This window comes from Ixodes scapularis, unplaced genomic scaffold (genome assembly GCF_016920785.2).
Source record: "Ixodes scapularis isolate PalLabHiFi unplaced genomic scaffold, ASM1692078v2 PGA_scaffold1__304_contigs__length_218370807, whole genome shotgun sequence".
Classification (NCBI taxonomy): Eukaryota; Metazoa; Arthropoda; class Arachnida; order Ixodida; family Ixodidae; genus Ixodes; species Ixodes scapularis.
The window spans coordinates 132,419,169-132,433,925 of NW_024609846.1; the positions used below are offsets into that span (position 1 = coordinate 132,419,169).

Below are 14,757 nucleotides of genomic sequence, written 5' to 3' on the forward strand. Positions count from 1 at the left end.
GTTAAGTGCGAGGCGAAACCTGGTGTTATCTGCAATGGTGACGATGTTATCGGGAAGGCCATTGCAGTCCACAACAGTTTCGGGTAGAAATGAATGCTGGTGGGCTGTAGATTTGGTCTTGGGTCGGGCAATCTTGCCTGTGTGGTCCAGTCTTGAAGAAACATAGTTGGGTGGGCTAAGGAGAGACTGATTTAAGGAGGGAGAGTAATACACTTTATGCAGGACGGAAAACCTGGAAATTTTGTGGCGAAGAGAAAGGTCAGGGAGGGTTAATTGAGATTTCATTTCAGTGACACTGGAAAAACGGGAGTAATCTGAAAGAATGAAACGAGCTGCGCGGTTTTGGACTGCTTCTATTGCTTTGGTGACGAATGAAAGGTGGGGATGCCAGATAGATGAGGCGTATTCTAGTTTAGGGCGTACAAGAATAATATAGAGAAGTCTTTTGAGGTTAGAAGGAGCCGTCTTGAAATTATGCCGAATATAACCAAGACAGCGATTAGCTCAGGATATTATCTTATTAACATGATTATTCCAGGATAAATTATTAGTTAAATAAACACCAAGATATTTATACTCGGTAGTGGCCTGGAGGACGGTGTCATTTAGTGTTAATGTTGTTACGTGGAGGGAGGACAAGCGCGTGAAACATACATGCATGCATTTATTAATATTTAGGGACATTTGCCAAGTACGGCACCAGTCGGCAATTTTGTTAATGTCGTTTTGGAGGAGGAGGTGGTCGTCGGGAGATTTTATTAGTCTATAGATAACGCAATCATCTGCGAAAAGGCGAATTGAAGAAAGTTGAAGCGGGAGGTCATTAATAGAGATTAGAAAGAGTAAAGGGCCAAGTACCAGAGCCTTGCGGCACGCCGGAGGAGACTGGAGCTAAGGAGGAAGGCGAGTCGTTAGCGAAAACAAATTGAGAACGGTAGCTAAGAAAAGATTGGATTCATTTTAGAACGAGAGGATCTAATTTTAAGGATGTGAGTTTGAACAGAAGGCGATTGTGAGGGACCTTGTCAACAGCCTTGGCGAAATCAAGGAAGACAGCATTAGTAGGAAAGCCGGAGTCGAGATTTTGAAAAAGGTCGTTAGTAAGAAACAGCAGCTGGGTCTCACATGAAAGTTTCTTGCGGAAGCCGTGCTGTGCGTGGGTGAAGTAATTGCAGGAATTCAGGAAACTGATAAGATGCTTGTAGGTGATGTGCTCGAGAATTTTGCAGGAAATGCAGGTAAGGGAGATTGGTCTGTAGTTGAGTGGAGACGTTTTATTCAACAGACAACAACACAACTTTATTCATCAGAAAGAAATAAAATTTCCGCACAAACCTGCAATGCTATGAAAACTACTTTTTCCGAACTACATTGGGGCCACGTTGAACTTCGGAAAGGACTTTTTACCGCTAATGAAATCTGAAATATAGAATTTTTTAGAGAAAAAACACACATACACACACACATAAATGTATGTGGCGCAGCGAATTCTGCAAATTGCATTGCAGCCGGGGTTCCCGCAACGTGGGTATACTGCTTAGGATAAACATCCGCGACTTCGGGTATATTGTCTGCATTTCTTACGTGAAGGTCGGTTCGAGAAAGTGAAAGTGCCTTTTGTTTTGTTGATACTACTGGTGACTTTTAATGAGTGCTTCACACGTTAAAATTATTTCTGGTGTTGCAAGTCCCTTCCAGCTCTCTTTTTCCAGATTTGGAGTTTGAAATCGAAAGACTGACGGATGTCTTTCTTGGGTGTCTCAGTTTGAGTACGCTCTTCACAATACTGAAACCACGTGTTTACAATTGCGAGGTCAACCAAATCAAACATGAACCTTGTGGGAGTCCCCTTGCTGCTACTCGTCTCGGGGAATGACACAGCACACCGGTTCAACAACACGTAAACATTTAATAACCGCTATCGCCTGCGCCGCGATCCCAACAGCCCCCGCGCATACGCAGCGACGGCCCTTTATAGCGGCGGAGCGCCACTCGCGTGGCCAGTTGCCCTTGGCCCCCTCGTGGTGAAGATGACCATTCATGATTGTCGGAGGGGCAACCTGGGCCAAACGCTTGGAATCCCCAGGTTGCCGACACATCTCCCCTCTTCCGAAAACAAAACGTCTTAGAAGGTTTTGGGGGGGTCTTTTGGGTCACAGGGTCTTCGCAGATGGGGGAACACGGGTCCGACGTCGGTACTTCCGGGCAGTACCGATGCGGCTCGGGGGGGGGGGGGGGGGGGGGGTGTCTGATGATAGGAGCTGCGTCGCCGTTGCCTGGCACGAGGAACTAGAAATTAAAAACAACATGAGGCTATCGTGTACCGAGTCGGGTCGAGTCAAGAGGACCAAAGACAGGAGCCGCAAGAGAACACCAGCTACGTCGGTAGCTTTTATCGAACCACCCAAAACCTCGAGCCCACACGCGCGCATCGCAGCCTTCCACGTGACTCCGTCCCGCGCTACCCGAGTCACGCTCATCTGTCAGTCAGCATAGCCAGCCAGCACTTGTGCCATATAACGCAAGATGCGTTCCCACTTTTATGACAGCTCCCCCTTTTAAGCAATAATGTCCATAACGAGTTGGAGGACGCGAAATTCGGCCACTCCGGGTTACGGTTGCTGAAAGGTCGTTGTCCTGTTGACCGGCTGCTTCCATCTCGGAGCTCGCGGTCTGAAGATGGTGCCGGGTGCGTCGTACTGTCCCTTGTCCGTTTCCACGAGGTAAGACCTAGGCTGTCCTGATTGGCCTTGTATCATTCCCTGCGAAGCCGCACCCGCGTGGATCCAGACCGCTGAGTGCGGGGGTAGCACCTGGCAGTCTCTCGTCCTATGGCGTCTGTTATAGCCAGACGCCTCTCTCGTCTTACGAAACTGGTACCGTTGTCGATACCTCTTCGAGTGGCGCCAGTGAGGTCTCAGCGTAGTTGGCGCACTCGGAAGCGTTGAACGGAGCTTCCGTCCCATCAGAAGCTCTGCAGGGGAGAAACCTTCAGGCCCTGGGGTAGTCCGGTGTGCCAGAAGAGCTTGCGCCGCATCCGATGATTTCGTCACCAGGTTCTTTGCAGTTTGTACCGCTCTTTCGGCCTCCCCGTTGCTCTGGGGGTAATATGGACTAGAAGTCACCAGTTGGGCTCCCCAATGGTTCACGAATCGCCGGAACTCGCTCGATCCAAACTGGGGACCGTTGTCTGAGCGTATAACTTCCGGACATCCATGTCTTGCGAAAACTTGACTGAAGACTTTAGTCAAGTCTTCCGTTGTCATTCGTGGAAGTTCCTCAAGCTCGAAGAACTTCGAGTAGTAGTCGACGATGACTACATACTTCTTCCCTCCCGGCTGGAAAAGGTCCGTTCCGATCTCTTGCCACGGACGATCGGGTAGTGGAGTTTGAAGTAGGTGGTCCGTACGAGCTCGTCGATATTGCTGGCATGTAGGGTAGCGACTTACGTATTCTTGTATTTTTGTGCTGACCCCGGGCCACCAGACAGAATCCCTCGCTCTTGCACGGCATCGGACGACACCTTGATGTCCACAATGTATTCTTTCTAGGTCCTCTCCTTGCAGACGGGGGGGGAATAACCAGCATGTCGTTCCGCGTGAGTAGACCTTGCACAACCGAAAGGTCTGTTGCGAGACTGGCGAACTTCTTTAGGTTTGGAGGTAGCATGTCCGTCTCGGGCCACTGTTTTTGGCAGTATTCCATAACTTTAGCTGTACTAGGGTCTCTGGACAGTTCAGTCCTCAGCCTCTCCAAAAAGGAAGAAGATGCTGGAAGAAGCTCCACTGTCAGCATCTCGTACTCTTGAACCAATGTTTCACTCTTGTCAGCATCTCTCGGTGTGACTGTAGAGTTGTCTGTCGTTGTTAGCGGCTTCCTGGACAAGACGTCCGCGGTGTACATCTTCTTGCCTGGTACGTGAGAGGTAGTGAAGTCGAACTCGAAGATGCGCATTCTTAGCCGCTGTAGCCTCGGTGTCATTTCGTCGAGACGTTTTGTCGATAACAACGGTACAAGGGGCTTATGGTCTGTCTCGACGTGAAATACTTGTCCTACCAAGTAGGTTCTAAAATGATCACACGCCCAGACGATGGCCAAAGCCTCCTTTTCGACTTGGGCGTACCTTTGTTCTGTCGGCGTCATGGCTCTCGACGCGTACGCCATGTGGCGTCTGCTGCCGTTCTCCTCCTCTTGGAGTAGGACCGCCCCCAGTCCATACGAAGAAGCGTCTGCCGATAACGTCAGGTGCGCTCCTGGTTTATAGAAGGTTAGGACAGGAACCTTGCACAGGAGATCTTTGACCTCGCAGAATGCTTTTTCTTGAGGCTCACTCCAGAGCCAGCTTGCATCCTGATGTAGTAGATCTCTAAGTGGCTTAGTCTTGTCCGCGATGTCAGGTAGAAACTTGCCGAGGTGGTTTACCATGCCTAAAAACGATCGTAGCTCTGCCATGCTTTCCGGTGCTGGCATCTTGACAATCGCTTCCGTCTTCTTAGGGTCTGCCGCGATGCCTCTGCCATCCAGGATTTGGCCCAGAAACCTGACGCGACTCTTGGCGAACTCGCACTTTGCGGAGTTCAAGGTCACTCCGGTGTCACGGAGGCGGCGGAGCACCACCTCGAGATTTCTGTCGTGCTCTGTTTTGTCGCGGCCGAAAACTAGAATGTCATCCATGTGACAAACATGCCCCGGGATTCCTCAGCATCTCCCGCTGGAAGAATTCTGGCGCCGTAGCTCCTGCCAGCCTTGCAAGGGTCTCTTCTACCGTGGGCATGATGATGCGCTCCCGCACCAGCTGCGGATTGAGCTGAGTGTAGTCCACGCAGATCCGAATAGAGTTATCTTGCTTTTTGGCAACCACCATGGGTGCGCACCAGGCTGTGGCGTGGTCGACTGGTTCGATCACGTCCATGTCTTGCATGCGTTGTAGTTCCTTTTCTACGCTGGGTACCAGCGGAAAGGGTACCCGTCTCGGGTAGGTGATGGCAAACGGCTTAGCGTCCGGGTGGAGGGTGATCTTGTACTGGACGTTCATTTCCCCCAGTCCTTGGAAAAGCGATGGGTACTTAGCGTGCAGTTGTTGATCGTACTCTATGTTGCTGTAAACGTTGACCTCCTGTAAGCTTGGCAGCACCTCAAGGGCTTGAATAGCCGCTCGTCCAAGCAGAGGGTATCTCAGCCGGTCGGTTACGTAGATCGTCTCTCTGGTTGTTCGCCCACTCCAGGTTATAGTTGCCTTGAACTTGCCGAGTGTGCTGAGTGGAGAGTGTCCGGCTCCAAAGAGATGCGTCTCTGTTGGCTCCAGCGCTGCCAAGGTTGTCGCGTCGCACGCGCAAGGAGGTACAGCCGTGACGTCCGCTCCCGTATCCTCCTTGAACGTTACTTCCCGGTCGTTCAGCTTAGCTGTGATGAACCAGGGGCTCCCGTTTCTTGACTGTACCAGCTCGCCAAGGAAGACTTCGTTTAGTCTCTGCCCATGTGCTCGTGATTTTCGATTTTCTATCGCATGCTTCGAAAAACAGACGCTTTCCAAGTGGCCTAGCTTTTTGCAGGCGTTACACTTCTTGCCTCTCGCAGCGCATTGAAGCTGGGCGTGCTTTTGCGAACTGCCACACCATCGGCATGTCCACGTTAAACTGTTAGGACGTCCTTGGTCTTGCGACGTGCTCTGACGTTTGGTATCTATGTTTACGCTTATTCCTCGCGGATGTCTTTTAAGTTCTTTGAGGACGTCGCTTCCAGTCTTTGCGCTGCGCAGCTCTGACTGTAGCCGCTTAACTGTCTCCGACGATCGTGCTGTCGTGGTCGCTTTTTCCAATGTAAGTTGAGCGTCCAGCTGGAGTTTCTCACTGAGTTTTGTGTCGAGCAGTCCTATCACGATGCGATCTCGGATGAGCTCGTCCCGCAGAGAGCCATACTCGCAAGTATTCACCAGTTTATGTAGGGCCGTGATGAAGACCTCCACTGGCTCGTCCGGTTCTTGCTTTCTCGAGTTGAATTCGGCTCGGTCGAAGATGATGTTCACCCGAGGAATGAAGTGGGTGTCGAATTTGGCCTTGACTACATCGTAGTCGATAAGCTGATCTTCGGTTAAGTTGAGCGAGCAGAGAACATCCTCTGCCTCTCTGCCCATCGCATAAAGGAAAGTGTTGACCTGAGTCGATGCGTCCCGGAGATGGAGTCCTGAGATTATGCGGTAACGTTCCCACCGGGTTATCCATCTCTTCCGCACACTTCACCAGATTCGCAATGCACCAGCTCATAAGACAGGTTGGAGAGCTTCATACTAACGCGGTAGGGGCCATCCCACCTCTTTGCTAAAGAGGCCGTGAAGCCTCTAGCAGCATCACTCAGCGAATGAGTTCGCCTCGGTACCAGATCTCCTACCTTGAACTGCAGATTTCGCCTCCCCTTGTTTTACTGGTTTGCCTACTGCAGTTTCAAGACGTAGAGGCTCTCTCGAGCTTCACGCTGGTTCTCCGTGAAACGCTTCCGGAGATCTTCTGCGAAATGCGTGGTAATGCGCTGCATGCTTGCCGGATCTGTGCAAAGAAGGCCGTTTCCCAGGGGAAACACGAGCTCTTTCCCAACGTTAAGTTGAGCCGGAGTAAAACTTGTGGATCGGCTGATTGTTGTGCGGGCAGCGAGTGCCATTTCTGCCAATTTTCCGCCCCAGTCTTTGTGTCGCTCTGTATGCGCAGCAAGCATCTGCTTCATGTTACGGTTCACTCTTTTGGTGATATTTGCCTGTGGATGGTACGGCGAAGTCCGCTTGTGCCGTATGCCTAGCGCCTTACACGCATCCACGAACACCTTGCTAACAAAATAAGAAGCGTTGCCTGTAATAAGCGTTACGGCAAAGCTAAAGCACGCGCGAACGCCTCGAGAAGACAGTCCCAGATCATCCTAGAGTCCCGTTTGCGTAAAGGAAACATTCCGACCCACTTCCTGAAATGGTCGGTCACGACTAGCAAATACTGATTGCCGCGTGGACTACGGTGACGGGGACCGACAACGTCGCAGGCAACACACTCCCAGGGTACTTGCTTTCGACCGACTGCATTAAACCTGGTGGTTGGCCACCTCGGGGTTTCGCCTTCTGACAAACCAGGCAGCTACGTGTGTACAATCGGCACGGAATGAAACCCGAACGCCGGAACGCGTGGCCATCGAGACAGGCTGCTCCACCTGGTGGGCGCCTGAGAACTAATGAAAATGCGCCCGGGGTTCGAGGGTGCGGGTCCTGCTAAAATGTGCTCGACCTTCGCGCGGCTTGTCTGGGACTTCCGCGTTTCGCCGGAGGCGCGCTGTGAGCGCCGTCACTCAGGGTGTTTTTGTGTCGCCGCACTGTCTCCCCATGTCGCCCGTTCGACACTGGGCGGCCCCTTAACCTGGCTACAGCTCTTTGCGATAGGTCCTGCCCAGACAGGGTGGTGAATTTATTCCGCTCCGGAATGGATACGCCTGGCATATCGGTGGTTACCGAATAGAGCGCAACAAGCAATTCCTCGCTTTTTAAGAATCGACTGATAACCTCGCACGAAAACATGCGCATTGCTCATAAAAACCGAGGCATCCGCGTCAGTCTGTTGTAGTATTTTTTTTTTCATAAAGAGTATGGTCATGCGAACAAACGAATTTTATTTCGCGTTTATAACGTTTCACTATTTCTCAGAAACCGCGCGTGCCACGATGTTCCGGTGACACGTCATCAAGCACTACGGGTCTTCCGTGCACGAAATGTTTCACCTTTCATTTCGCCCTTGCGATACACAAAGCGATAATGAGTGGCAGCTCTGAAGAGATATCGCTGGGAATTCAATACACAAAGCGAGTGACAGTGCCTTTTGTATCGGATGTGACGGCGCTTACAGCGCGCCACCGGCGAAACGCGGAACTCCCAGACGCGCCGCGCGAGGGTCGAGCTCAGCTTCGTAGGACCCGCACCCTCGCACCCCGGTGCATTTTTATTAGTTCTCAGGGGCCTTCTAGGTGGAGCGGCCTGTATCAACGGCCACGCGTTCCGGCGTTCGGGTTTCATTCCGTGCCGATTGTACTTCATCACATTCTGCCCCATACCTGGCCACGTTGCAATTTGGGACAACTTTTCGTAAGTTTTGCTCCCACTGCTGTGGCCTGCCAAGGCGGGATCGTGCATATATCTTATAAATGACTTACGCAGTTTACGTGGTATTACAGTCCGGAATGGCGGGCCGCTGGACCCATCGTCCACCTGGGGGAAGTATCGCAGCAGGATGCCGTCACTGTTGAGCAAGTATGAGTCCAAGTCTCTGGGACTCGTCAAACGTGAAAACAGCGCAAAAATTGAACAAAGGACAAGTGAAAGAAGTGCACGGACAAAGCGCTGACTGTCAACTAAAGTTTAATTTTCAGGCGAACCAGAAAAATAAACACAGAGCATAGAAAAGAACGAATAAAGACACAAAAAATTTACAACCCAACCGACAAGATTTCTACCACATCATCACCCTCACACATGCCTGCCCTTCTCCCTGATAAAAAGGACCCCATCATCCCCCAAGTGCACCGACGGTGCGCTCACACATTGCCCTTCCCCTTTAGATAAAATGAAAAAAAGCCTCGTCAATCTCCCTGGCGGTCTTACTTTTATTGCGCGCCAAGACCGTCAAGTCATGAAAAACAGGTACGCAGCCGCACCTACTGCAATGTACCGCTAAGTGGCCAGCGGGGGAGGAACGGAGAGAAAGGGAATGTTCCCTCGCCCTCTCGTTCACGCACCTCCCCGTTTGTCCAATGTACACCCTACCACATGTGAAGGGGATCTGATACACAACCCCCACTGCGCATGGTACAAAAGGAGTGCGGTGGTTTACATCACATTGCAAATCACTGTTCCTCCCTCGGTTGACAGCAGTGCACAGGCGTGACAGCTTCTGGGGTGCTGAAAACACCACTGGCACGTTAAACTTATGCGCCACTCGCTTGACCTGATGAGAGAGGGCGTGGAGATAAGGCACCACCACCGGTCTTGTTGTCGGTTTTTGTCTAATCTTAGGACTGGGTCGGCCCTTGAACACCTTTATGAGGGACTCTGCCACGCCCACAATCAACGTAAGAGGGTATCCCGCCGATCTAAGCCTAGATACCTGAAACAAAAGACTGTTCTCACACCTATGATGGCATGACTTCAGCAGAGAAGCCCTCATACACCCCGTAGTAACCGCCCTCTTCACAAGCTTAGAGTGCGCTGAACCGAATGGAAGAACACCCTTCTTTGAACGTGGCTCATAGGACCAACATATATGCGACGGCTGCTTAGTTAGCCTCAGGTCCAAAAACTGTAGTGCTCCTGCTGATGGTGTCTCGAACTTAAAGGATAAACCGGGGGAGCACTTCGTAAAGCAGGCCGAGAAATCCAAACACGCGCCTTGAGGGCTCAGGCTCTGGTTTCATTGTACAGCACTAGGTAGTCGTCCACATACCGAAACACTCTCAAAACCCGACACCCCAAAGACATTGCAATAGACCTGTCACACCTCGCCAGATATATATCACTGAGGACCGGTGCCAAACTCGATCCGATACAGATCCCACTCTTTTGCAAGTAAATTCCACTTTCAAATGTGACATATGTGGAGCTCAAGTAAAAACTCAATAATTCCAAAAAGGAATCCACCGCAACACCCGTCGAGTTCATGAAGGCAACCGAACCACTTGCCTCTATGCATTCTCCCACAGCTAGCATCAATTCATCATGAGGGATCGAATAAAACATGTCCTCAACATCGTAGGACACGAACTCACAGCCTTCCGGATTGTCTTTTTTCAGGAAATCCACAAGGGCATCAGAATTGCGAATGAGAAAAGGGTCGTCCAACTTAAGCAGAGACAGGTGACGCTGAAGAGACGACGATACATGGAGCTGCCAAGAATCTTTCTGGGTAACAATCGCCCTGAACGGACTGAGCTCCTTGTGGGTCTTTACTGTGAAGAAGACCTCGAGATTGGGGCCTTTAGCGCCCGACACAGACTTCTTAGAGGGACACTGACACCCCCAAAATTTTTTTTTTTTAATTTTTTGCCAGGCGCTTTATTATGGTGTCAGAGGACTACCCAATTAATATTTTGCAACAGAGTAGCGTATTTTTTTAATAAAGCCAAAAGACGCAACTGCTCGAAACCGAAACCGAAACCCGACGGAGGTCGGAGAAGTGGAGAGAAGAGAGTGTGTGGCGGAAGTCACGTGGCTGCACCCGACCGTGTGTTTTTTTTCTTTTTTCTCCTTCCCGGTAGCAGACGACATGCGGCGTATGGGAACTGCTCGCCGTGGGATTCTTTTGCAGTTATGTTTGTTCCGCTCGTTGTTCTGTACTCCAAGATGAGTTGTTTTGTACATTGAGGAGTTGGAGATGAGTAGTGAGTGCCCGTGGTGAATTTTGATCGGCTCCGAAAAGAATACACCCAAGATGTTGCGTGAAGAGCTGGCTCACATGTCCCGCATGTCCGAAACAGAAGTGGCATTGTGCGACAGAGTTTCCGAAAGATCAACGGGATCGGGACCAATGGCTGGCTGCAATTCCTGTAGACCATTTACGGGCACCTCGGAAAGCGGACGCTGATTCATATGCTCCTTGCATTTTGTGGAAAGTGATTACATTGAGTTCGCAGGTGTCAAAAAGGAAATCCCATACCATTTAATTCAGCGACGTGTCGTCCACAACATTTGTTTCTTATTTTTTTTTTGTTTCTTCAGTAATAATTGTAAAAAAAAAAAAGAAATGTAGACATCAGAAAATATTTAGAAAAAAAAAAAAAAAAAGGTTTCACGGGGGATCGAACCAGGTCCTACCGCGTGTGAAGGGAACGTCTTTCCCACTGAGCTACTGGTGCATATCGAAAATGGGGTATCTCTTTCCTTAGTAATAATTCAGCCGATAAACTGTAAGTTGGAAAGTTTGCTGCCGATTTTCCTCTAGCAAAAGCACTCCCGGGCATGGGCGTACCAACCGGGGGGGCAAGGGGGGCACTTGCCCCCCCAGTTCTCAGAGTGGGGGGGCAAGGCATGCGTTTTGCCCCCCCTGAAACGGCCGCCACTGGGCAGAGCAGACACAGGCCGGCGGCGCCCAAGGAATACCAAGGGCACTGCCCCCCGACCCGCGCGGGCATATTTTTAACGCGCAGGCGATAGAAACCCTAGCAACGGTGCTCACGCACGCCGGATTGGCTGGTTCGTAAAGCCTGCTCCACGAACAAGGCTACACGGTAACCTTACGGAATCCATCCGCGAGACATGGGCCGGACGGGCCGTCCAGACCAGGACGTAGGCCCTTACACAAAATAAAGTTTTGCTTGCTTGCTTGGAGATAGGCGCTGCCGCCGTCAACATAGGCAGCGGATGCAATGCGAGTTTCCGAAGAGGTAGCGTAACTTAGTGGTGAGATGTCTGCCTCATACGTGTCAGACCCGGGTTCTATTTATTGTGTGGGCCGGCTTACTTCTTTTTATTTTTTTTTCTCGAACATTTTATTTTGTTGAGGCATTTGGCGATATTTACATTTCTTTTTTACCATTAACACAAAAAAAAACGAATGTTGTTGACGAAACATCGCTAAACTAAATCGTATCGACTCTATTTACGGAAGTGCATGGGGGGCAGCGGGGCTTGGGTTGCCGACCGGACGCCGCAAAGCGGCGTGTACGGGGGGTGGGGGGGGGGGGGGGGCTAGGTGGGTTAATAGATTTGTAATTAGCAGCCGCACACCGTCACCGCGAAGCGGCGTGAACGCAGGCGCGGGGGTGGGTTAACGCGCTTCGAGTGATACACGAGCAGCCCATCCGGCGTGACCGTCGTTGTTAGGGGTTCTATCGCCTGCACCGTAAAAGGAGCAGTGTGTGCACCTCCTGTAGTGGGCAAGAATTCCTACATTGGAGAGAAGCGGGGACAAGCCCTTTCTTCAAATGCGTCAAGTCTCCTTGAGCTTCGGAATACAAAGAAACGCCACTATTCGGAGCTAATCCCACAGTTACTCGACCTCTCTTGCGTCGTGTCTGTTCGCTCCCCGCGCCTCGTAGCAGTGTTGTTGCAGTGGGGGGGCTCGTTAAAATTTTGGGGTTTTTTGGACTATCTAAATCACTTTCTTCCTTCCCATCCCCCCCTTTTCTACTCCGCATGCTTCCCCCTCTGCAAATATCAGCTGACCTTCCGACCTCTGTTCTCTGTTGATAGGCAAAACAACCACTAAAATTAGAAAGTAATTTGTAATTTGAGTGGAAGTCACTCGGAAAAGTAGTTAAAGTAAACCGCTGATTACTAGAATAGAAATGTAATTAAAAGTTACTAAACTACCCAGAAAAGTAGTTAAACTACAGTAACTTGAGTAAAGTAGTTGAACTACGTACAAGTCTGGCCTGGCAAGCGCTCTGCGTAAGTGTTTTCACTGATCTGCCTAGCCCCGCACACCATCACATGGGCCAAGAAAGCTGTAGTTTTACTGCAGAGGAGAAATCAGCAGGGTCCAAGATGGTGACAATGGAGGATGGGGGACTGTTCCAGTGGCTGATGGCTTGAGAAAGGAATGACCAATTGAAAGCGTTCGTAGAGCCAGAAGTGTGTTTGATGGTGCAGACGTTGTTGAGGCGAGAAGATGTTCGGTCGAGGGGTAATAACAAAGTGGTTTTGAGGTCGGGAATGTGGTAGTAGATTTTGTGAATAAGGCACAGCTGAGAGACTTTCCTGCGAAGCTGCAAAGAGGACATGGTTAGTTCAGTTTTTAGCGCCGAGACACTGAAAGAAAAGTCATAAGTGGATGAAATGAAGCGAGCAGCTCTGTTCTGAACTGCCTCTACAGCGTATTGATGAGGTACAGTCGATGGGTATTCCAGATGGTTGAAGCATATTCTATTTTTGGTCTGACGTACGTGTTAAAGGTTAGCTTAGGGACAGAGGGTGGAGCGATTTTTTAAGTTACGTCTGCTTAGTCGAAGAGTTCCAGATGAATCGGCGGTAATGACTTCAATGTGGTTATTCCAGGGAAGGTCAGATGTTAGTCTTACACCAAGGTATTTATACGCAGTAGCGGTCTCAATCAGATCGGAGTCCAAGAAGTAATTAAATGACAGAGTGTTTTTTTCTTGGTGAAGTGGATTAGTTTGCGTTTATACTTGTTTGGTGACATAATCCACTCTTTGCACCAATTGTTAATTTTATCTAGATCTTCCTGAAGCTGGTTATTATTTTGCACACAAGTTACTTTGTTATGGATGACGCAGTCGTCGGCGAAAAAGCGTTTTTTTGAAGAAATCCCAATGGGAATGTCATTAATAAATATTAAAAAGAGTAAGGGCCCAAGTACGAACCCCAGGGGAACACCAGGAGATACATTTATTAAGGAAGATTCATGATCATCATGGACGTGACCTGTACACGGGAAAAAAGAAAGTCGCGAATCCATGCAAACGGTTATTGGTCGAGGCAAAAAGATGATAGCTTAGAAAGAAGGCGTTGATGGAGGACACGGCCGAACGCTTTGGAAAAAAAAAAAAAAAAAAAAAAACTGCGTCAGTTTGGACGTGACATTCAAGGTTAGTGTGCAAGTCATGGATGAAGTCGCAGAGTTGCGTTTCGCAGGAAAGTACCTTTTGAAAACCATGCTGCTGTTTAAAGAAAAGAAATGGGATGATAGGTGCCTCATGATATTGGAGTAGAGGATATGCTCAAGTAGTTTGCAAGAAATTGAAGTCAATGAATTAGGGCGATAATTAGATGCGGAAGAGCGGCTGCCCCGTTTAAAGACTGGGAATTACCCTTCCCACCTTTTGGTCAGATGGAAGGCAGCTTTGAGATGAGGACTGAATGAAGATGAGTTTCAAATACTCACTAGAAATAACACGGGTGTTTCTTTTAAATTTTAGGGTTGATGTTATCGGTTCCAGCGGACGAAGTAAGTTTTAGTTTATCAATCAATGTTTTAATACCAACGGAGTTAACGTTAATAGGATGCATGCGCTCGTAAAGCTCTTCAGGGAGAGTGGGGACGAAGTCCAAGCACTCGTTAGTAAACACTGATGAAAAGTATTCGTTAAACACAGAACTATCATGCTCGACGTTGCACATCCGACATTCCTAACTCTCCCCATCTTCCTAAACGTCCGTGTGTGTCCTAACACCAGAAACCGGAATTTTAGAGGTTAAAAACGGCACGTTGCTAATATGGAACGCGCACTTTCATGCAAAGCTGACGTCAAGTGACTCAAATCGAAAAACATGCATATTTACAGTATTGTTATCTCTTCTGGTGAAGGCTAAACAACCCTTGCATCCGTTTTCGCGCACGAAACGGTGACTCCCAGAGAAAGTAAGAACGCAGTGATTGTCTTTATTTTAACAATGTAAACACACTTGCAGGCGTGCGCTGATGAAGCCTCAAAATCAAAACTCTAGTAGTGTGATTCGTGACTGCTCCGGCTACTACCCAACCTCGTTGTCACGCCACTTTCTGCAAGCAAACACTAAAATTGCCAGTAAACACACAAAAGCGACATCGATACAATTATCTTGTAGAATATCACCTTATTTAATCATAACTGTTTCAATAGGCACTACAAGTTGTATTTATTTTAAGAAGAAGAAGCAAAATTTTTTTCGTTAGAAAAAACAAAATATCAATGTTAAGTCTGGTAACGTTGTAATTTTACCGAATCATTGCCACATCTTTAGAAAACTTCGACAAAAGTGGCGCCGAATTTTCGATTAAGGGGGGGGGGGGGGGAAGAGGG

General features: G+C 49.3%; 1 protein-coding gene across 1 annotated transcript in view; it reads right to left on the minus strand.

Moving 5' to 3' along the window:
- Window positions 1-4,666: 4,666 nt before the first annotated feature.
- LOC121835828 (uncharacterized protein K02A2.6-like) overlaps window positions 4,667-14,757 on the minus strand; it is a 52,712-nt gene continuing 42,621 nt past the window's right edge. The window contains exon 2 of the mRNA XM_042290335.1: window positions 4,667-5,403. Within this exon, the coding sequence (XP_042146269.1) occupies window positions 4,667-5,403 (737 nt within the window). The remainder of the gene's footprint in view (window positions 5,404-14,757) is intronic.